General features: G+C 38.7%; 1 protein-coding gene across 1 annotated transcript in view; it reads right to left on the bottom strand.

Moving 5' to 3' along the window:
- tubgcp4 (tubulin gamma complex component 4) overlaps window positions 1-25,479 on the bottom strand; it is a 91,416-nt gene that overhangs the window by 34,862 nt on the left and 31,075 nt on the right. Inside the window, exon 9 of the mRNA XM_084307337.1 lies at window positions 22,444-22,568. Within this exon, the coding sequence (XP_084163463.1) occupies window positions 22,444-22,568 (125 nt within the window). The remainder of the gene's footprint in view (window positions 1-22,443; window positions 22,569-25,479) is intronic.

The raw sequence follows: 25,479 nt of genomic DNA, 5'->3' as shown, positions 1-25,479 counted from the left end.
GTTTAAACTACTAGCATACTGACTGGTATCTCTGGTTTAAACTACTAGTATACTGACTGGTATCTCTGGTTTAAACTACTAGTATACTGACTGGTGTCTCTGGTTTAAACTACTAGCATACTGACTGGTGTCTCTGGTTTAAACTACTAGCATACTGACCGGTATCTCTGGTTTAAACTACTAGCATACTGACTGGTATCTCTGGTTTAAACTACTAGCATACTCACTGATGTCTCTGGTTTAAACTACTAGCATACTGACTGGTATCTCTGGTTTAAACTACTAGTATACTGACTGGTATCTCTGGTTTAAACTACTAGTATACTGACTGGTATCTCTGGTTTAAACTACTAGTATACTGACTGATATCTCTGGTTTAAACTACTAGCATACTGACTGGTATCTCTGGTTTAAACTACTAGCATACTGACTGGTATCTCTGGTTTAAACTACTAGCATACTGACTGGTATCTCTGGTTTAAACTACTAGCATACTGACTGGTATCTCTGGTTTAAACTACTAGTATACTGACTGGTATCTCTGGTTTAAACTACTAGTATACTGACTGGTATCTCTGGTTTAAACTACTAGCATACTGACTGGTATCTCTGGTTTAAACTACTAGTATACTGACTGGTATCTCTGGTTTAAACTACTAGTATACTGACTGGTGTCTCTGGTTTAAACTACTAGCATACTGACTGGTGTCTCTGGTTTAAACTACTAGCATACTGACTGGTATCTCTGGTTTAAACTACTAGCATACTGACTGGTGTCTCTGGTTTAAACTACTAGCATACTGACTGGTATCTCTGGTTTAAACTACTAGTATACTGACTGGTATCTCTGGTTTAAACTACTAGTATACCGACTGGTATCTCTGGTTTAAACTACTAGCATACTGACTGGTATCTCTGGTTTAAACTACTAGTATACTGACTGGTATCTCTAGTTTTAAACTACTAGCATACAGTGATATCTTTGGTTTAAACTACTAGCATACTGACTGGTATCTCTAGTTTAAACTACTAGTATACTGACTGGTATCTCTGGTTTAAACTAGCATACTGACTGGTATCTCTGGTTTAAACTACTAGCATACTGACTGGTATCTCTGGTTTAAACTACTAGCATACTGACTGGTATCTCTGGTTTAAACTACTAGTATACTGACTGGTATCTCTGGTTTAAACTACTAGCATACTGACTGGTATCTCTGGTTTAAACTACTAGCATACTGACTGGTATCTCTGGTTTAAACTACTAGCATACAGTGATATCTTTGGTTTAAACTACTAGCATACTGACTGGTATCTCTGGTTTAAACTACTAGCATACTGACTGGTATCTCTGGTTTAAACTACTAGTATACTGACTGGTATCTCTGGTTTAAACTACTAGTATACTGACTGGTATCTCTGGTTTAAACTACTAGCATACTGACTGGTATCTCTGGTTTAAACTACTAGTATACTGACTGGTATCTCTGGTTTAAACTACTAGTATACTGACTGGTGTCTCTGGTTTAAACTACTAGCATACTGACTGGTGTCTCTGGTTTAAACTACTAGCATACTGACTGGTATCTCTGGTTTAAACTACTAGCATACTGACTGGTATCTCTGGTTTAAACTACTAGTATACTGACTGGTATCTCTGGTTTAAACTACTAGTATACTGACTGGTGTCTCTGGTTTAAACTACTAGCATACTGACTTGTGTCTCTGGTTTAAACTACTAGCATACTGACTGGTATCTCTGGTTTAAACTACTAGCATACTGACTGGTGTCTCTGGTTTAAACTACTAGCATACTGACTGGTATCTCTGGTTTAAACTACTAGTATACTGACTGGTATCTCTGGTTTAAACTACTAGTATACCGACTGGTATCTCTGGTTTAAACTACTAGTATACTGACTGGTATCTCTGGTTTAAACTACTAGTATACTGACTGGTATCTCTAATTTTAAACTACTAGTATACAGTGATATCTTTGGTTTAAACTACTAGCATACTGACTGGTATCTCTGGTTTAAACTACTAGTATACTGACTGGTATCTCTGGTTTAAACTACTAGCATACTGACTGGTATCTCTGGTTTAAACTACTAGCATACAGTGATATCTTTGGTTTAAACTACTAGTATACTGACTGGTATCTCTGGTTTAAACTACTAGCATACTGACTGGTATCTCTGGTTTAAACTACTAGTATACTGACTGGTATCTCTGGTTTAAACTACTAGCATACTGACTGGTGTCTCTGGTTTAAACTACTAGCATACTGACTGGTATCTCTGGTTTAAACTACTAGTATACTGACTGGCATCTCTGGTTTAAACTACTAGTATACTGACTGGTATCTCTGGTTTAAACTACTAGCATACTGACTGGTATCTCTGGTTTAAACTACTAGTATACTGACTGGTATCTCTGGTTTAAACTACTAGCATACTGACTGGTATCTCTGGTTTAAACTACTAGTATACTGACTGGTATCTCTGGTTTAAACTACTAGTATACTGACTGGTATCTCTGGTTTAAACTACTAGCATACTGACTGGTATCTCTGGTTTAAACTACTAGTATACTGACTGGTATCTCTGGTTTAAACTACTAGTATACTGACTGGTGTCTCTGGTTTAAACTACTAGCATACTGACTGGTGTCTCTGGTTTAAACTACTAGCATACTGACCGGTATCTCTGGTTTAAACTACTAGCATACTGACTGGTATCTCTGGTTTAAACTACTAGCATACTCACTGATGTCTCTGGTTTAAACTACTAGCATACTGACTGGTATCTCTGGTTTAAACTACTAGTATACTGACTGGTATCTCTGGTTTAAACTACTAGTATACTGACTGGTATCTCTGGTTTAAACTACTAGTATACCGACTGGTATCTCTGGTTTAAACTACTAGTATACTGACTGGTATCTCTGGTTTAAACTACTAGTATACTGACTGGTATCTCTGGTTTAAACTACTAGTATACTGACTGATATCTCTGGTTTAAACTACTAGCATACTGACTGGTATCTCTGGTTTAAACTACTAGCATACTGACTGGTATCTCTGGTTTAAACTACTAGCATACTGACTGGTATATCTGGTTTAAACTACTAGCATACTGACTGGTATCTCTGGTTTAAACTACTAGTATACTGACTGGTATCTCTGGTTGAAACTACTAGTATACTGACTGGTATCTCTGGTTTAAACTACTAGCATACTGACTGGTGTCTCTGGTTTAAACTACTAGCATACTGACTGGTATCTCTGGTTTAAACTACTAGCATACTGACTGGTGTCTCTGGTTTAAACTACTAGCATTCTGACTGGTATCTCTGGTTTAAACTACTAGTATACCGACTGGTATCTCTGGTTTAAACTACTAGTATACCGACTGGTATCTCTGGTTTAAACTACTAGTATACTGACTGGTATCTCTGGTTTAAACTACTAGTATACTGACTGGTATCTCTAGTTTTAAACTACTAGCATACTGACTGGTATCTCTGGTTTAAACTACTAGCATACAGTGATATCTTTGGTTTAAACTACTAGCATACTGACTGGTATCTCTGGTTTAAACTACTAGTATACTGACTGGTATCTCTCGTTTAAACTACTAGTATACTGACTGGTGTCTCTGGTTTAAACTACTAGCATACTGACTGGTGTCTCTGGTTTAAACTACTAGCATACTGACTGGTATCTCTGGTTTAAACTACTAGCATACTGACTGGTATCTCTGGTTTAAACTACTAGCATACTCACTGGTGTCTCTGGTTTAAACTACTAGCATACTGACTGGTATCTCTGGTTTAAACTACTAGTATACTGACTGGTATCTCTGGTTTAAACTACTAGTATACCGACTGGTATCTCTGGTTTAAACTACTAGCATACTGACTGGTGTCTCTGGTTTAAACTACTAGCATACTGACTGGTATCTCTGGTTTAAACTACTAGCATACTGACTGGTATCTCTGGTTTAAACTACTAGCATACTCACTGGTGTCTCTGGTTTAAACTACTAGCATACTGACTGGTATCTCTGGTTTAAACTACTAGTATACTGACTGGTATCTCTGGTTTAAACTACTAGTATACCGACTGGTATCTCTGGTTTAAACTACTAGTATACTGACTGGTATCTCTGGTTTAAACTACTAGTATACTGACTGGTATCTCTGGTTTAAACTACTAGTATACTGACTGATATCTCTGGTTTAAACTACTAGCATACTGACTGGTATCTCTGGTTTAAACTACTAGCATACTGACTGGTATCTCTGGTTTAAACTACTAGCATACTGACTGGTATCTCTGGTTTAAACTACTAGCATACTGACTGGTATCTCTGGTTTAAACTACTAGTATACTGACTGGTATCTCTGGTTGAAACTACTAGTATACTGACTGGTATCTCTGGTTTAAACTACTAGCATACTGACTGGTATCTCTGGTTTAAACTACTAGTATACTGACTGGTATCTCTGGTTTAAACTACTAGTATACTGACTGGTATCTCTGGTTTAAACTACTAGCATACTGACTGGTATCTCTGGTTTAAACTACTAGTATACCGACTGGTATCTCTGGTTTAAACTACTAGTATACCGACTGGTATCTCTGGTTTAAACTACTAGTATACTGACTGGTATCTCTGGTTTAAACTACTAGTATACTGACTGGTATCTCTAGTTTTAAACTACTAGCATACAGTGATATCTTTGGTTTAAACTACTAGCATACTGACTGGTATCTCTGGTTTAAACTACTAGTATACTGACTGGTATCTCTGGTTTAAACTACTAGCATACTGACTGGTATCTCTGGTTTAAACTACTAGCATACAGTGATATCTTTGGTTTAAACTACTAGCATACTGACTGGTATCTCTGGTTTAAACTACTAGCATACTGACTGGTATCTCTGGTTTAAACTACTAGTATACTGACTGGTATCTCTGGTTTAAACTACTAGCATACTGACTGGTATCTCTGGTTTAAACTACTAGCATACAGTGATATCTTTGGTTTAAACTACTAGCATACTGACTGGTATCTCTGGTTTAAACTACTAGTATACCGACTGGTATCTCTGGTTTAAACTACTAGTATACTGACTGGTATCTCTGGTTTAAACTACTAGTATACTGACTGGTATCTCTAATTTTAAACTACTAGTATACTGACTGGTATCTCTGGTTTAAACTACTAGTATACTGACTGGTATCTCTGGTTTAAACTACTAGTATACTGACTGGTATCTCTGGTTTAAACTACTAGCATACTGACTGGTATCTCTGGTTTAAACTACTAGCATACAGTGATATCTTTGGTTTAAACTACTAGTATACTGACTGGTATCTCTGGTTTAAACTACTAGCATACTGACTGGTATCTCTGGTTTAAACTACTAGTATACTGACTGGTATCTCTGGTTTAAACTACTAGCATACTGACTGGTGTCTCTGGTTTAAACTACTAGCATACTGACTGGTATCTCTGGTTTAAACTACTAGTATACTGACTGGTATCTCTGGTTTAAACTACTAGTATACTGACTGGTATCTCTGGTTTAAACTACTAGCATACTGACTGGTATCTCTGGTTTAAACTACTAGTATACTGACTGGTATCTCTGGTTTAAACTACTAGCATACTGACTGGTATCTCTGGTTTAAACTACTAGTATACTGACTGGTATCTCTGGTTTAAACTACTAGTATACTGACTGGTATCTCTGGTTTAAACTACTAGCATACTCACTGGTGTCTCTGGTTTAAACTACTAGCATACTGACTGGTATCTCTGGTTTAAACTACTAGTATACTGACTGGTATCTCTGGTTTAAACTACTAGTATACCGACTGGTATCTCTGGTTTAAACTACTAGTATACTGACTGGTATCTCTGGTTTAAACTACTAGTATACTGACTGGTATCTCTGGTTTAAACTACTAGTATACTGACTGATATCTCTGGTTTAAACTACTAGCATACTGACTGGTATCTCTGGTTTAAACTACTAGCATACTGACTGGTATATCTGGTTTAAACTACTAGCATACTGACTGGTATCTCTGGTTTAAACTACTAGTATACTGACTGGTATCTCTGGTTGAAACTACTAGTATACTGACTGGTATCTCTGGTTTAAACTACTAGCATACTGACTGGTGTCTCTGGTTTAAACTACTAGCATACTGACTGGTATCTCTGGTTTAAACTACTAGCATACTGACTGGTGTCTCTGGTTTAAACTACTAGCATTCTGACTGGTATCTCTGGTTTAAACTACTAGTATACCGACTGGTATCTCTGGTTTAAACTACTAGTATACCGACTGGTATCTCTGGTTTAAACTACTAGTATACTGACTGGTATCTCTGGTTTAAACTACTAGTATACTGACTGGTATCTCTAGTTTTAAACTACTAGCATACTGACTGGTATCTCTGGTTTAAACTACTAGCATACAGTGATATCTTTGGTTTAAACTACTAGCATACTGACTGGTATCTCTGGTTTAAACTACTAGTATACTGACTGGTATCTCTCGTTTAAACTACTAGTATACTGACTGGTGTCTCTGGTTTAAACTACTAGCATACTGACTGGTGTCTCTGGTTTAAACTACTAGCATACTGACTGGTATCTCTGGTTTAAACTACTAGCATACTGACTGGTATCTCTGGTTTAAACTACTAGCATACTCACTGGTGTCTCTGGTTTAAACTACTAGCATACTGACTGGTATCTCTGGTTTAAACTACTAGTATACTGACTGGTATCTCTGGTTTAAACTACTAGTATACCGACTGGTATCTCTGGTTTAAACTACTAGTATACTGACTGGTATCTCTGGTTTAAACTACTAGTATACTGACTGGTATCTCTGGTTTAAACTACTAGCATACTGACTGGTGTCTCTGGTTTAAACTACTAGCATACTGACTGGTATCTCTGGTTTAAACTACTAGCATACTGACTGGTATCTCTGGTTTAAACTACTAGCATACTCACTGGTGTCTCTGGTTTAAACTACTAGCATACTGACTGGTATCTCTGGTTTAAACTACTAGTATACTGACTGGTATCTCTGGTTTAAACTACTAGTATACCGACTGGTATCTCTGGTTTAAACTACTAGTATACTGACTGGTATCTCTGGTTTAAACTACTAGTATACTGACTGGTATCTCTGGTTTAAACTACTAGTATACTGACTGATATCTCTGGTTTAAACTACTAGCATACTGACTGGTATCTCTGGTTTAAACTACTAGCATACTGACTGGTATCTCTGGTTTAAACTACTAGCATACTGACTGGTATCTCTGGTTTAAACTACTAGCATACTGACTGGTATCTCTGGTTTAAACTACTAGTATACTGACTGGTATCTCTGGTTGAAACTACTAGTATACTGACTGGTATCTCTGGTTTAAACTACTAGCATACTGACTGGTATCTCTGGTTTAAACTACTAGTATACTGACTGGTATCTCTGGTTTAAACTACTAGTATACTGACTGGTATCTCTGGTTTAAACTACTAGCATACTGACTGGTATCTCTGGTTTAAACTACTAGTATACCGACTGGTATCTCTGGTTTAAACTACTAGTATACCGACTGGTATCTCTGGTTTAAACTACTAGTATACTGACTGGTATCTCTGGTTTAAACTACTAGTATACTGACTGGTATCTCTAGTTTTAAACTACTAGCATACAGTGATATCTTTGGTTTAAACTACTAGCATACTGACTGGTATCTCTGGTTTAAACTACTAGTATACTGACTGGTATCTCTGGTTTAAACTACTAGCATACTGACTGGTATCTCTGGTTTAAACTACTAGCATACAGTGATATCTTTGGTTTAAACTACTAGCATACTGACTGGTATCTCTGGTTTAAACTACTAGCATACTGACTGGTATCTCTGGTTTAAACTACTAGTATACTGACTGGTATCTCTGGTTTAAACTACTAGCATACTGACTGGTATCTCTGGTTTAAACTACTAGCATACAGTGATATCTTTGGTTTAAACTACTAGCATACTGACTGGTATCTCTGGTTTAAACTACTAGTATACCGACTGGTATCTCTGGTTTAAACTACTAGTATACTGACTGGTATCTCTGGTTTAAACTACTAGTATACTGACTGGTATCTCTAATTTTAAACTACTAGTATACTGACTGGTATCTCTGGTTTAAACTACTAGTATACTGACTGGTATCTCTGGTTTAAACTACTAGTATACTGACTGGTATCTCTGGTTTAAACTACTAGCATACTGACTGGTATCTCTGGTTTAAACTACTAGCATACAGTGATATCTTTGGTTTAAACTACTAGTATACTGACTGGTATCTCTGGTTTAAACTACTAGCATACTGACTGGTATCTCTGGTTTAAACTACTAGTATACTGACTGGTATCTCTGGTTTAAACTACTAGCATACTGACTGGTGTCTCTGGTTTAAACTACTAGCATACTGACTGGTATCTCTGGTTTAAACTACTAGTATACTGACTGGTATCTCTGGTTTAAACTACTAGTATACTGACTGGTATCTCTGGTTTAAACTACTAGCATACTGACTGGTATCTCTGGTTTAAACTACTAGTATACTGACTGGTATCTCTGGTTTAAACTACTAGCATACTGACTGGTATCTCTGGTTTAAACTACTAGTATACTGACTGGTATCTCTGGTTTAAACTACTAGTATACTGACTGGTATCTCTGGTTTAAACTACTAGCATACTGACTGGTATCTCTGGTTTAAACTACTAGTATACTGACTGGTATCTCTGGTTTAAACTACTAGTATACTGACTGGTGTCTCTGGTTTAAACTACTAGCATACTGACTGGTGTCTCTGGTTTAAACTACTAGCATACTGACCGGTATCTCTGGTTTAAACTACTAGCATACTGACTGGTATCTCTGGTTTAAACTACTAGCATACTCACTGATGTCTCTGGTTTAAACTACTAGCATACTGACTGGTATCTCTGGTTTAAACTACTAGTATACTGACTGGTATCTCTGGTTTAAACTACTAGTATACTGACTGGTATCTCTGGTTTAAACTACTAGTATACTGACTGATATCTCTGGTTTAAACTACTAGCATACTGACTGGTATCTCTGGTTTAAACTACTAGCATACTGACTGGTATCTCTGGTTTAAACTACTAGCATACTGACTGGTATCTCTGGTTTAAACTACTAGCATACTGACTGGTATCTCTGGTTTAAACTACTAGTATACTGACTGGTATCTCTGGTTTAAACTACTAGTATACTGACTGGTATCTCTGGTTTAAACTACTAGCATACTGACTGGTATCTCTGGTTTAAACTACTAGTATACTGACTGGTATCTCTGGTTTAAACTACTAGTATACTGACTGGTGTCTCTGGTTTAAACTACTAGCATACTGACTGGTGTCTCTGGTTTAAACTACTAGCATACTGACTGGTATCTCTGGTTTAAACTACTAGCATACTGACTGGTGTCTCTGGTTTAAACTACTAGCATACTGACTGGTATCTCTGGTTTAAACTACTAGTATACTGACTGGTATCTCTGGTTTAAACTACTAGTATACCGACTGGTATCTCTGGTTTAAACTACTAGCATACTGACTGGTATCTCTGGTTTAAACTACTAGTATACTGACTGGTATCTCTAGTTTTAAACTACTAGCATACAGTGATATCTTTGGTTTAAACTACTAGCATACTGACTGGTATCTCTAGTTTAAACTACTAGTATACTGACTGGTATCTCTGGTTTAAACTAGCATACTGACTGGTATCTCTGGTTTAAACTACTAGCATACTGACTGGTATCTCTGGTTTAAACTACTAGCATACTGACTGGTATCTCTGGTTTAAACTACTAGTATACTGACTGGTATCTCTGGTTTAAACTACTAGCATACTGACTGGTATCTCTGGTTTAAACTACTAGCATACTGACTGGTATCTCTGGTTTAAACTACTAGCATACAGTGATATCTTTGGTTTAAACTACTAGCATACTGACTGGTATCTCTGGTTTAAACTACTAGCATACTGACTGGTATCTCTGGTTTAAACTACTAGTATACTGACTGGTATCTCTGGTTTAAACTACTAGTATACTGACTGGTATCTCTGGTTTAAACTACTAGCATACTGACTGGTATCTCTGGTTTAAACTACTAGTATACTGACTGGTATCTCTGGTTTAAACTACTAGTATACTGACTGGTGTCTCTGGTTTAAACTACTAGCATACTGACTGGTGTCTCTGGTTTAAACTACTAGCATACTGACTGGTATCTCTGGTTTAAACTACTAGCATACTGACTGGTATCTCTGGTTTAAACTACTAGTATACTGACTGGTATCTCTGGTTTAAACTACTAGTATACTGACTGGTGTCTCTGGTTTAAACTACTAGCATACTGACTTGTGTCTCTGGTTTAAACTACTAGCATACTGACTGGTATCTCTGGTTTAAACTACTAGCATACTGACTGGTGTCTCTGGTTTAAACTACTAGCATACTGACTGGTATCTCTGGTTTAAACTACTAGTATACTGACTGGTATCTCTGGTTTAAACTACTAGTATACCGACTGGTATCTCTGGTTTAAACTACTAGTATACTGACTGGTATCTCTGGTTTAAACTACTAGTATACTGACTGGTATCTCTAATTTTAAACTACTAGTATACAGTGATATCTTTGGTTTAAACTACTAGCATACTGACTGGTATCTCTGGTTTAAACTACTAGTATACTGACTGGTATCTCTGGTTTAAACTACTAGCATACTGACTGGTATCTCTGGTTTAAACTACTAGCATACAGTGATATCTTTGGTTTAAACTACTAGTATACTGACTGGTATCTCTGGTTTAAACTACTAGCATACTGACTGGTATCTCTGGTTTAAACTACTAGTATACTGACTGGTATCTCTGGTTTAAACTACTAGCATACTGACTGGTGTCTCTGGTTTAAACTACTAGCATACTGACTGGTATCTCTGGTTTAAACTACTAGTATACTGACTGGCATCTCTGGTTTAAACTACTAGTATACTGACTGGTATCTCTGGTTTAAACTACTAGCATACTGACTGGTATCTCTGGTTTAAACTACTAGTATACTGACTGGTATCTCTGGTTTAAACTACTAGCATACTGACTGGTATCTCTGGTTTAAACTACTAGTATACTGACTGGTATCTCTGGTTTAAACTACTAGTATACTGACTGGTATCTCTGGTTTAAACTACTAGCATACTGACTGGTATCTCTGGTTTAAACTACTAGTATACTGACTGGTATCTCTGGTTTAAACTACTAGTATACTGACTGGTATCTCTGGTTTAAACTACTAGTATACTGACTGGTGTCTCTGGTTTAAACTACTAGCATACTGACTGGTGTCTCTGGTTTAAACTACTAGCATACTGACCGGTATCTCTGGTTTAAACTACTAGCATACTGACTGGTATCTCTGGTTTAAACTACTAGCATACTCACTGATGTCTCTGGTTTAAACTACTAGCATACTGACTGGTATCTCTGGTTTAAACTACTAGTATACTGACTGGTATCTCTGGTTTAAACTACTAGTATACTGACTGGTATCTCTGGTTTAAACTACTAGTATACTGACTGATATCTCTGGTTTAAACTACTAGCATACTGACTGGTATCTCTGGTTTAAACTACTAGCATACTGACTGGTATCTCTGGTTTAAACTACTAGCATACTGACTGGTATCTCTGGTTTAAACTACTAGCATACTGACTGGTATCTCTGGTTTAAACTACTAGTATACTGACTGGTATCTCTGGTTTAAACTACTAGCATACTGACTGGTATCTCTGGTTTAAACTACTAGTATACTGACTGGTATCTCTGGTTTAAACTACTAGTATACTGACTGGTATCTCTGGTTTAAACTACTAGCATACTGACTGGTATCTCTGGTTTAAACTACTAGCATACTGACTGGTATCTCTGGTTTAAACTACTAGTATACTGACTGGTGTCTCTGGTTTAAACTACTAGCATACTGACTGGTGTCTCTGGTTTAAACTACTAGCATACTGACTGGTATCTCTGGTTTAAACTACTAGCATACTGACTGGTGTCTCTGGTTGAAACTACTAGCATACTGACTGGTATCTCTGGTTTAAACTACTAGTATACTGACTGGTATCTCTGGTTTAAACTACTAGTATACCGACTGGTATCTCTGGTTTAAACTACTAGTATACTGACTGGTATCTCTGGTTTAAACTACTAGTATACTGACTGGTATCTCTGGTTTAAACTACTAGTATACTGACTGGTATCTCTGGTTTAAACTACTAGCATACTGACTGGTATCTCTGGTTTAAACTACTAGCATACTGACTGGTGTCTCTGGTTTAAACTACTAGCATACTGACTGGTATCTCTGGTTTAAACTACTAGTATACTGACTGGTATCTCTGGTTTAAACTACTAGTATACCGACTGGTATCTCTGGTTTAAACTACTAGTATACTGACTGGTATCTCTGGTTTAAACTACTAGTATACTGACTGGTATCTCTAGTTTTAAACTACTAGCATACAGTGATATCTTTGGTTTAAACTACTAGCATACTGACTGGTATCTCTAGTTTAAACTACTAGTATACTGACTGGTATCTCTGGTTTAAACTAGCATACTGACTGGTATCTCTGGTTTAAACTACTAGCATACAGTGATATCTTTGGTTTAAACTACTAGCATACTGACTGGTATCTCTGGTTTAAACTACTAGCATACTGACTGGTATCTCTGGTTTAAACTACTAGTATACTGACTGGTATCTCTGGTTTAAACTACTAGCATACTGACTGGTATCTCTGGTTTAAACTACTAGCATACTGACTGGTATCTCTGGTTTAAACTACTAGCATACAGTGATATCTTTGGTTTAAACTACTAGCATACTGACTGGTATCTCTGGTTTAAACTACTAGCATACTGACTGGTATCTCTGGTTTAAACTACTAGTATACTGACTGGTATCTCTGGTTTAAACTACTAGTATACTGACTGGTATCTCTGGTTTAAACTACTAGCATACTGACTGGTATCTCTGGTTTAAACTACTAGTATACTGACTGGTATCTCTGGTTTAAACTACTAGTATACTGACTGGTGTCTCTGGTTTAAACTACTAGCATACTGACTGGTGTCTCTGGTTTAAACTACTAGCATACTGACTGGTATCTCTGGTTTAAACTACTAGCATACTGACTGGTATCTCTGGTTTAAACTACTAGTATACTGACTGGTATCTCTGGTTTAAACTACTAGTATACTGACTGGTGTCTCTGGTTTAAACTACTAGCATACTGACTTGTGTCTCTGGTTTAAACTACTAGCATACTGACTGGTATCTCTGGTTTAAACTACTAGCATACTGACTGGTGTCTCTGGTTTAAACTACTAGCATACTGACTGGTATCTCTGGTTTAAACTACTAGTATACTGACTGGTATCTCTGGTTTAAACTACTAGTATACCGACTGGTATCTCTGGTTTAAACTACTAGTATACTGACTGGTATCTCTGGTTTAAACTACTAGCATACTGACTGGTATCTCTGGTTTAAACTACTAGCATACAGTGATATCTTTGGTTTAAACTACTAGTATACTGACTGGTATCTCTGGTTTAAACTACTAGCATACTGACTGGTATCTCTGGTTTAAACTACTAGTATACTGACTGGTATCTCTGGTTTAAACTACTAGCATACTGACTGGTGTCTCTGGTTTAAACTACTAGCATACTGACTGGTATCTCTGGTTTAAACTACTAGTATACTGACTGGTATCTCTGGTTTAAACTACTAGTATACTGACTGGTATCTCTGGTTTAAACTACTAGCATACTGACTGGTATCTCTGGTTTAAACTACTAGTATACTGACTGGTATCTCTGGTTTAAACTACTAGCATACTGACTGGTATCTCTGGTTTAAACTACTAGCATACTGACTGGTATCTCTGGTTTAAACTACTAGTATACTGACTGGTATCTCTGGTTTAAACTACTAGCATACTGACTGGTGTCTCTGGTTTAAACTACTAGCATACTGACTGGTATCTCTGGTTTAAACTACTAGTATACTGACTGGTATCTCTGGTTTAACTACTAGCATACTGACTGGTATCTCTGGTTTAAACTACTAGTATACTGACTGGTATCTCTGGTTTAAACTACTAGTATACTGACTGGTGTCTCTGGTTTAAACTACTAGCATACTGACTGGTGTCTCTGGTTTAAACTACTAGCATACTGACCGGTATCTCTGGTTTAAACTACTAGCATACTGACTGGTATCTCTGGTTTAAACTACTAGCATACTCACTGATGTCTCTGGTTTAAACTACTAGCATACTGACTGGTATCTCTGGTTTAAACTACTAGTATACTGACTGGTATCTCTGGTTTAAACTACTAGTATACCGACTGGTATCTCTGGTTTAAACTACTAGTATACTGACTGGTATCTCTGGTTTAAACTACTAGTATACTGACTGGTATCTCTGGTTTAAACTACTAGTATACTGACTGATATCTCTGGTTTAAACTACTAGCATACTGACTGGTATCTCTGGTTTAAACTACTAGCATACTGACTGGTATCTCTGGTTTAAACTACTAGCATACTGACTGGTATCTCTGGTTTAAACTACTAGCATACTGACTGGTATCTCTGGTTTAAACTACTAGTATACTGACTGGTATCTCTGGTTTAAACTACTAGCATACTGACTGGTATCTCTGGTTTAAACTACTAGTATACTGACTGGTATCTCTGGTTTAAACTACTAGTATACTGACTGGTATCTCTGGTTTAAACTACTAGCATACTGACTGGTATCTCTGGTTTAAACTACTAGCATACTGACTGGTATCTCTGGTTTAAACTACTAGTATACTGACTGGTGTCTCTGGTTTAAACTACTAGCATACTGACTGGTGTCTCTGGTTTAAACTACTAGCATACTGACTGGTATCTCTGGTTTAAACTACTAGCATACTGACTGGTGTCTCTGGTTTAAACTACTAGCATACTGACTGGTATCTCTGGTTTAAACTACTAGTATACTGACTGGTATCTCTGGTTTAAACTACTAGTATACCGACTGGTATCTCTGGTTTAAACTACTAGTATACTGACTGGTATCTCTGGTTTAAACTACTAGTATACTGACTGGTATCTCTAGTTTTAAACTACTAGCATACAGTGATATCTTTGGTTTAAACTACTAGCATACTGACTGGTATCTCTGGTTTAAACTACTAGTATACTGACTGGTATCTCTGGTTTAAACTACTAGTATACTGACTGGTATCTCTGGTTTAAACTACTAGCATACTGACTGGTATCTCTGGTTTAAACTACTAGCATACTGACTGGTATCTCTGGTTTAAACTACTAGCATACAGTGATATCTTTGGTTTAAACTACTAGCATACTGACTGGTATCTCTGGTTTAAACTACTAGCATACTGACTGGTATCTCTGGTTTAAACTACTAGTATACTGACTGGTATCTCTGGTTTAAACTACTAGTATACTGACTGGTATCTCTGGTTTAAACTACTAGCATACTGACTGGTATCTCTGGTTTAAACTACTAGCATACTGACTGGTGTCTCTGGTTTAAACTACTAGCATACTGACTGGTATCTCTGGTTTAAACTACTAGTATACTGACTGGTATCTCTGGTTTAAACTACTAGTATACCGACTGGTATCTCTGGTTTAAACTACTAGTATACTGACTGGTATCTCTGGTTTAAACTACTAGTATACTGACTGGTATCTCTAGTTTTAAACTACTAGCATACAGTGATATCTTTGGTTTAAACTACTAGCATACTGACTGGTATCTCTGGTTTAAACTACTAGTATACTGACTGGTATCTCTGGTTTAAACTACTAGCATACTGACTGGTATCTCTGGTTTAAACTACTAGCATACAGTGATATCTTTGGTTTAAACTACTAGTATACTGACTGGTATCTCTGGTTTAAACTACTAGCATACTGACTGGTATCTCTGGTTTAAACTACTAGTATACTGACTGGTATCTCTGGTTTAAACTACTAGCATACTGACTGGTGTCTCTGGTTTAAACTACTAGCATACTGACTGGTATCTCTGGTTTAAACTACTAGTATACTGACTGGTATCTCTGGTTTAAACTACTAGTATACTGACTGGTATCTCTGGTTTAAACTACTAGCATACTGACTGGTATCTCTGGTTTAAACTACTAGTATACTGACTGGTATCTCTCGTTTAAACTACTAGCATACTGACTGGTATCTCTGGTTTAAACTACTAGTATACTGACTGGTATCTCTGGTTTAAACTACTAGTATACTGACTGGTATCTCTGGTTTAAACTACTAGCATACTGACTGGTATCTCTGGTTTAAACTACTAGTATACTGACTGGTATCTCTGGTTTAAACTACTAGTATACTGTCTGGTGTCTCTGGTTTAAACTACTAGCATACTGACCGGTATCTCTGGTTTAAACTACTAGCATACTGACTGGTATCTCTGGTTTAAACTACTAGCATACTCACTGATGTCTCTGGTTTAAACTACTAGCATACTGACTGGTATCTCTGGTTTAAACTACTAGTATACTGACTGGTATCTCTGGTTTAAACTACTAGTATACCGACTGGTATCTCTGGTTTAAACTACTAGTATACTGACTGGTATCTCTGGTTTAAACTACTAGTATACTGACTGGTATCTCTGGTTTAAACTACTAGTATACTGACTGATATCTCTGGTTTAAACTACTAGCATACTGACTGGTATCTCTGGTTTAAACTACTAGCATACTGACTGGTATCTCTGGTTTAAACTACTAGCATACTGACTGGTATCTCTGGTTTAAACTACTAGCATACTGACTGGTATCTCTGGTTTAAACTACTAGTATACTGACTGGTATCTCTGGTTTAAACTACTAGCATACTGACTGGTATCTCTGGTTTAAACTACTAGTATACTGACTGGTATCTCTGGTTTAAACTACTAGTATACTGACTGGTATCTCTGGTTTAAACTACTAGCATACTGACTGGTATCTCTGGTTTAAACTACTAGCATACTGACTGGTATCTCTGGTTTAAACTAGTAGTATACTGACTGGTGTCTCTGGTTTAAACTACTAGCATACTGACTGGTGTCTCTGGTTTAAACTACTAGCATACTGACTGGTATCTCTGGTTTAAACTACTAGCATACTGACTGGTGTCTCTGGTTTAAACTACTAGCATACTGACTGGTATCTCTGGTTTAAACTACTAGTATACTGACTGGTATCTCTGGTTTAAACTACTAGTATACCGACTGGTATCTCTGGTTTAAACTACTAGTATACTGACTGGTATCTCTGGTTTAAACTACTAGTATACTGACTGGTATCTCTAGTTTTAAACTACTAGCATACAGTGATATCTTTGGTTTAAACTACTAGCATACTGACTGGTATCTCTGGTTTAAACTACTAGTATACTGACTGGTATCTCTGGTTTAAACTACTAGCATACTGACTGGTATCTCTGGTTTAAACTACTAGCATACAGTGATATCTTTGGTTTAAACTACTAGCATACTGACTGGTATCTCTGGTTTAAACTACTAGCATACTGACTGGTATCTCTGGTTTAAACTACTAGTATACTGACTGGTATCTCTGGTTTAAACTACTAGCATACTGACTGGTATCTCTGGTTTAAACTACTAGCATACTGACTGGTATCTCTGGTTTAAACTACTAGCATACAGTGATATCTTTGGTTTAAACTACTAGCATACTGACTGGTATCTCTGGTTTAAACTACTAGCATACTGACTGGTATCTCTGGTTTAAACTACTAGTATACTGACTGGTATCTCTGGTTTAAACTACTAGTATACTGACTGGTATCTCTGGTTTAAACTACTAGTATACTGCCTGGTATCTCTGGTTTAAACTACTAGCATACTGACTGGTATCTCTGGTTTAAACTACTAGTATACTGACTGGTATCTCTGGTTTAAACTACTAGTATACTGACTGGTATCTCTGGTTTAAACTACTAGCATACTGACTGGTATCTCTGGTTTAAACTACTAGTATACTGACTGGTATCTCTGGTTTAAACTACTAGTATACTGACTGGTGTCTCTGGTTTAAACTACTAGCATACTGACTGGTGTCTCTGGTTTAAACTACTAGCATACTGACTGGTATCTCTGGTTTAAACTACTAGCATACTGACTGGTATCTCTGGTTTAAACTACTAGCATACTCACTGGTGTCTCTGGTTTAAACTACTAGCATACTGACTGGTATCTCTGGTTTAAACTACTAGTATACTGACTGGTATCTCTGGTTTAAACTACTAGTATACCGACTGGTATCTCTGGTTTAAACTACTAGTATACTGACTGGTATCTCTGGTTTAAACTACTAGTATACTGACTGGTATCTCTAGTTTTAAACTACTAGCATACAGTGATATCTTTGGTTTAAACTACTAGCATACTGACTGGTATCTCTGGTTTAAACTACTAGTATACTGACTGGTATCTCTGGTTTAAACTACTAGCATACTGACTGGTATCTCTGGTTTAAACTACTAGCATACAGTGATATCTTTGGTTTAAACTACTAGCATACTGACTGGTATCTCTGGTTTAAACTACTAGCATACTGACTGGTATCTCTGGTTTAAACTACTAGCATACTGACTGGTATCTCTGGTTTAAACTACTAGCATACTGACTGGTATCTCTGGTTTAAACTACTAGCATACAGTGATATCTTTGGTTTAAACTACTAGCATACTGACTGGTATCTCTGGTTTAAACTACTAGCATACTGACTGGTATCTCTGGTTTAAACTACTAGTATACTGACTGGTATCTCTGGTTTAAACTACTAGTATACTGACTGGTATCTCTGGTTTAAACTACTAGCATACTGACTGGTATCTCTGGTTTAAACTACTAGCATACTGACTGGTGTATCTGGTTTAAACTACTAGTATACTGACTGGTATCTCTGGTTTAAACTACTAGCATACTGACTGGTATCTCTGGTTTAAACTACTAGCATACTTACTGGTATCTCTGGTTTAAACTACTAGCATACTGACTGGTATCTCTGGTTTAAACTACTAGCATACTGACTGGTATCTCTGGTTTAAACTACTAGCATACTGACTGGTATCTCTGGTTTAAACTACTAGCATACCGACTGGTATCTCTGGTTTAAACTACTAGTATACTGACTGGTATCTCTGGTTTAAACTACTAGCATACTGACTGGTATATCTGGTTTAAACTACTAGTATACTGACTGGTATCTCTGGTTTAAACTACTAGCATACTGACTGGTGTATCTGGTTTAAACTACTAGCATACTGACTGGTATCTCTGGTTTAAACTACTAGCATACTGACTGGTATCTCTGGTTTAAACTACTAGCATACTCACTGGTGTCTCTGGTTTAAACTACTAGCATACTGACTGGTATCTCTGGTTTAAACTACTAGTATACTGACTGGTATCTCTGGTTTAAACTACTAGTATACCGACTGGTATCTCTGGTTTAAACTACTAGTATACTGACTGGTATCTCTGGTTTAAACTACTAGTATACTGACTGGTATCTCTAGTTTTAAACTACTAGCATACAGTGATATCTTTGGTTTAAACTACTAGCATACTGACTGGTATCTCTGGTTTAAACTACTAGTATACTGACTGGTATCTCTGGTTTAAACTACTAGTATACTGACTGGTATCTCTGGTTTAAACTACTAGCATACTGACTGGTATCTCTGGTTTAAACTACTAGCATACAGTGATATCTTTGGTTTAAACTACTAGCATACTGACTGGTATCTCTGGTTTAAACTACTAGCATACTGACTGGTATCTCTGGTTTAAACTACTAGCATACTGACTGGTATCTCTGGTTTAAACTACTAGCATACTGACTGGTATCTCTGGTTTAAACTACTAGCATACAGTGATATCTTTGGTTTAAACTACTAGCATACTGACTGGTATCTCTGGTTTAAACTACTAGCATACTGACTGGTATCTCTGGTTTAAACTACTAGTATACTGACTGGTATCTCTGGTTTAAACTACTAGTATACTGACTGGTATCTCTGGTTTAAACTACTAGCATACTGACTGGTATCTCTGGTTTAAACTACTAGCATACTGACTGGTGTCTCTGGTTTAAACTACTAGTATACTGACTGGTGTCTCTGGTTTAAACTACTAGCATACTGACTGGTATCTCTTGTTTAAACTACTAGCATACTGACTGGTATCTCTGGTTTAAACTACTAGCATACTGACTGGTATCTCTGGTTTAAACTACTAGCATACTGACTGGTATCTCTGGTTTAAACTACTAGCATACTGACTGGTGTCTCTGGTTTAAACTACTAGCATACTGACTGGTATCTCTGGTTTAAACTACTAGTATACTGACTGGTATCTCTGGTTTAAACTACTAGCATACTGACTGGTATCTCTGGTTTAAACCAAGTATACTGACTAGGGGTGTAAAGGTACACATATCCGTACCGAACCGTTTCAGTGTGTACCGTACCGTACTGAATGGCTGTGTAGTGTACCGAACGAATACAACGGTATGTTTTTTTTTTATCCACTTTTTCTCCCATTTTCTATATTTTCTCCCATCCCAATTTCGTATCATCCAATTCAACCCTCCCCTGTCACGAACGCTGTTTCTTGCCTCCCACAAGCCGGCTGCAATGTGGACTAAGTCATACATAGCACAAGTCCCCTCCGGTACTTGAGGTAACAGCAGTCGCATCTTTTCACCTGCGCAGCTCGATCTCTCAGTGGCGAGGAGTAACGCGTGGGAGGCTCACGCTGCCCCCGACACTTCCTGATTCTAATGCGCAGGCGCACCAACCGACCTGTAGGAGTCGCTGTCCACAACGCCCGATCCCCACCCATCAGTTTCCCACCCCCTAATACGGCCAATGTGTATTAGTATGAACGACCAGCTAAACTGAAAGCAATGTGGAGCGCTGGGCTCGAACAGGCAAGCCCAGCGTCTCCGTCATTCGTGGCGAGCGCCTTGCCCAATACGCCACGTAGCCGCCCACGAATACAACGGTATGTTAACCACTAACGACCGCCCACCGGGGGCTGTTTTTCTTTATATTATTATTAGGGCTGTCAGTTTATCGCATTAATTAGATTAATTAATTACACAGCAAATTATCGCGTTATGAAAATTAACTCAAAATGAATTACCTTTTTCTTTTTTTTTTATAATTTTTCTTTTTTTATAATTTTTTTTGTATCTCATTCATTCCATGAGAATGTAGAATACACATTTACAGACTTTTTTTTAATATGGTCCATTTGCATGTTCTTGGTATCTGATTCTAGGGACATCTATGAATCTCAGGGAATGTATTCCCAGTGTCAGAAATACTGGGGGCTAGATCCACAAAGAATGGATTGCACGGTGCAAGTTGCACCATTACTTACAATTCATTATGAATTGAAAATGGGGGACCCTGATGTAAACAAGACGAAAGTCTTTCTCTGGTCTGCATGCCCTTAACAATTGTGTGTATTGAGCCGTACTGTATTGTACCCATTCTGCAATCTGTTAATAAGATTTTCATTCAATCAATCAATCTGCGCTGTGATTGATTGAATGAAAATCTTATTTTGAGTCAATTGTAATGAACCAAATGAGAATATCAATAAATTTTTTTTTATCTTTGACTGTGAATAACACCATGCTCAAATTGACCAGACCTGAAAAATCTAAGCAAATTAATAGATGGAAGATGATTAAACAGAAGGTTTTGTAGATACAGTACTGAATTCTGCCATCTGGACACATGCAATTTGAAATATGATTATAGAATATAGAATATCAGGCATAAAATGGTTATGCGATTAAAATGCGATTAATTAGATTAATTAATTACAAATCCTGTAATTAATTAGATTATTTTTTTTAATCGCCTGACAGCACTAATTATTATTAATATATATATATATATTTTTTTTTTACAAGTCGATTATTAATTTCAATATAGAATATTCGTTGACAGCCCTACAAGTACAATTAGTTACTGCACACACTACATCACCCCCGAGTGGAACATGGAAAGCCAATCAAAAAACCCGTACCGAACCGTGACTTCAAAACCGAGGTACGTACCGAACCGTGGTTTTTGTGTACCGTTACACCCCTAATACTGACTGGTATCTCTGGTTTAAACCAGTATAGTGACTGGTTTAAACTCACCTCAGCCACAGTGCTTCTGATGCCATCGATGAGGTTCTCGAAGTCGACCAGGCTGAACAGAGGCTGCTGCTTCAGTCGGTGGAGCTCAGCAGCAAAGATGTCCTCCTGGTGTTTCAGAATGGAGCCTTGAGGAATAATAATAATAATAACATTAACCCTCTTGGTGTTTCAGAATGGAGCCTTGAGGAATGATGGCTGCCTTTCTGATCGCTCCGTCGAGACTGTGCTTTCTTTTGTTAATTTTTATAGTATTAGGAGTTTTATTTGCACCAACTGTTGGTGCATTATATGTGTATGACCGTCAGTCAATCATTGACATTGGATTAAGGAAAACTTACCGTTTGGATTGCTCTCTGGATCGGATCGCTGAACAGCAGAAATGGCCCGCCGAGATCCTTTGTTATCATGGCCAAGACCAGGAGAAACCGCCGCGAAGACGTGGAAAGAGAGCGGGGGTCCGAAACAGACTGAGGTCCAAACGACACAGAACCACATTGCCCAGCATATTGTTGGCCAATGTGCAATCGATAGGAAATAAACTGGATGACATCAGAGCACGGATCCAATTCCAGAGGGACATTCGGGATTGTAACGTCCTCTGTTTCACAGAAACTTGGCTGAGTCCAGATGTCCCGAATCACGCAATAGAACCGGCAGACCACTTCTTCGTTCTCCGCAAGGACCGGACGGCAGAAGAGTCACTAAAGACGAGAGGAGGCGGCATTGCCTTCATGATAAACAAGGAGTGGTGCGATTTAGGCAACACAAAGGAACTGTCTAACCACTGCTCCCCAGACCTGGAGTTTATCACGATAAAATGTCGACCCTTCTTCCTCCCAAGAGAGTTAACGTCCATCATCCTCATCGGAGTGTACATTCCACCACACGCGAACACTGGGGTCGCACTTTCAAAACTTCACGACGAGGTAAACAAACTCCAGGCAGCTAATGTTGACGCCGCCATTTTGGTTATGGGTGATTTTAACAGCGCGCGTCTTAAAAAGGTGCTGCCGAATTTCTATCAGCATGTGACCTGTCCCACCAGAGGCGAGAACATATTAGACCATGTATACTCGCAATTTAAGAATGGGTACAAGTCACAGGCTCTTAGTCCATTCGGTAAAAGCGATCACGCTGCAATATTTCTTTTGCCAAAGTACAAACAAAGTCTCAAGCGAACGCCGGTGGTCTCGCGAGAGGTTAAGCGTTGGGCCGTGACGTCAGAGGAGTCACTCCAAGCTGTACTGGAAAGCACAGACTGGAGTGTATTCCGTGATAACACAGCCAATATTCACGAATACACCGAAACTGTGATTGACTATGTACTCAGGTAGAAGAAACAATCCCCTCCACCAAAATTAAAATCTACCCAAATCAAAAGCCCTGGGTAGACAAATCCGTCCGTGAGGCTCTGAAAGTGCGCACATCAGCATACAACACCGGGCTGGTGACAGGCAACATGGAAGAACACAAGATGGCAAGATACAACGTCAGGAGAGCAGTAATAGAGGCAAAACGGCGTTACAGGGATAAAGTTGAACTTCAGTTTGAACAGGCTGACTCTAGAGGCATGTGGCAGGGCCTCAGAACAATGACAGACTACAAAGGAACCCCCCTCAAACTGAACAGTGACATCTCCTTAGCAAATGATCTCAATTCCTTCTATGCGAGGTTTGAGGCTGTGAATAACAACACCAGCCTACAAACCACGGCAATGGGGGGGGGGGGGGGTCTGCTGATGGAGACTCAGTGTTCAGGGTAACAGAGCATGAGGTGAGACGGATCTTTAAAAAAGTGAATATCAGGAAGGCAGCAGGACCGGACGGCATCCCCGGCCGCGTCCTAAAAGTCTGTGCCGACCAACTGGCCCCGGTATTCACTGACATCTTCAACCTGTCCTTGGAACAGGCTGTCATCCCCACCTGTCTGAAGAAGTCCACCATCATCCCTGTACCCAAAAAATCTACGCCCACTTGCCTCAACGACTACCGCCCTGTAGCCCTCACCTCCATAGCCATGAAGTGCTTTGAGAAGCTAGTGAAGGGCTACATCTGTTCCTCCCTCCCCATCAACCTGGACCCTCTGCAATTTGCATATCGCCCCAACAGGTCCACGGAGGACGCCATAGCCCATGTGCTGCACACAGCAGCATCACATCTGGACAAGAGGCAGGGGAACTATGTGAGAATGCTGTTCATCGACTACAGCTCAGCATTCAATACCATAGTCCCCTCCAAACTCATAGCCAAGCTCAGGGACCTGGGCTTGAACTATGACCTGTGCCAGTGGGTCTTGGACTTCCTGACGGGCAGACCCCAGGTGGTAAGAGCCGGCAACTGCACCTCCTCATCCATCACGCTCAACATAGGGGCCCCCCAGGGCTGTGTTCTGAGCCCCCTCCTCTACTCCCTGTACACACATGACTGCGTAGCACAGCGGAACAACAACACCATCATCAGATTTGCTGATGACACAGTAGTGGTGGGCCTGATCTCTGCCAACGACGAAAGGGCCTACCTGGAAGAGGTAGAGAACCTGTCACAGTGGTGTCAGGAGAACTGCCTCTCCCTGAACGTCAGCAAAACAAAAGAGATGATTGTGGACTTCAGGAGGTCGGGGGTCAAGGACTACAGCCCCCTCAGCATCGACGGGGCACCGGTTGAGAGAGTGAACAGTTTCAAGTACCTCGGAGCCCACATATCCGAGGACTTGACATGGACCACACACATTGACAGTGTAGTGAAGAAGGCACGACAACGCCTCTACTTCCTCAGGCGCCTAAGGAAGTTCCAAGTCAGTCAGAAGATCCTTAGGAACTTCTACTCATGTACAATAGAGAGCATCCTGACCGGCAACATCACCTCCTGGTTTGGGAATAGCACTGCACAAGACCGTAGCAGACTACAAAGAGTGACACGTTCAGCCGAACGCACAATTGGAGGGGGGCTTCCCACCCTCCAGAACATTTACTACAAGCGGTGCAAGGGGAAGGCTAAGAGAATTATTAAGGACTCGAGCCACCCGAACAACTGCCTC

This window comes from Notolepis coatsorum, assembly GCF_963971535.1.
Source record: "Notolepis coatsorum genome assembly, chromosome: 2".
In the NCBI taxonomy this organism is placed as follows: Eukaryota; Metazoa; Chordata; class Actinopteri; order Aulopiformes; family Paralepididae; genus Notolepis; species Notolepis coatsorum.
The sequence above is the reverse complement of the archived record's forward strand: the minus strand, read 5'-3'. Positions and strand labels throughout refer to the sequence as shown.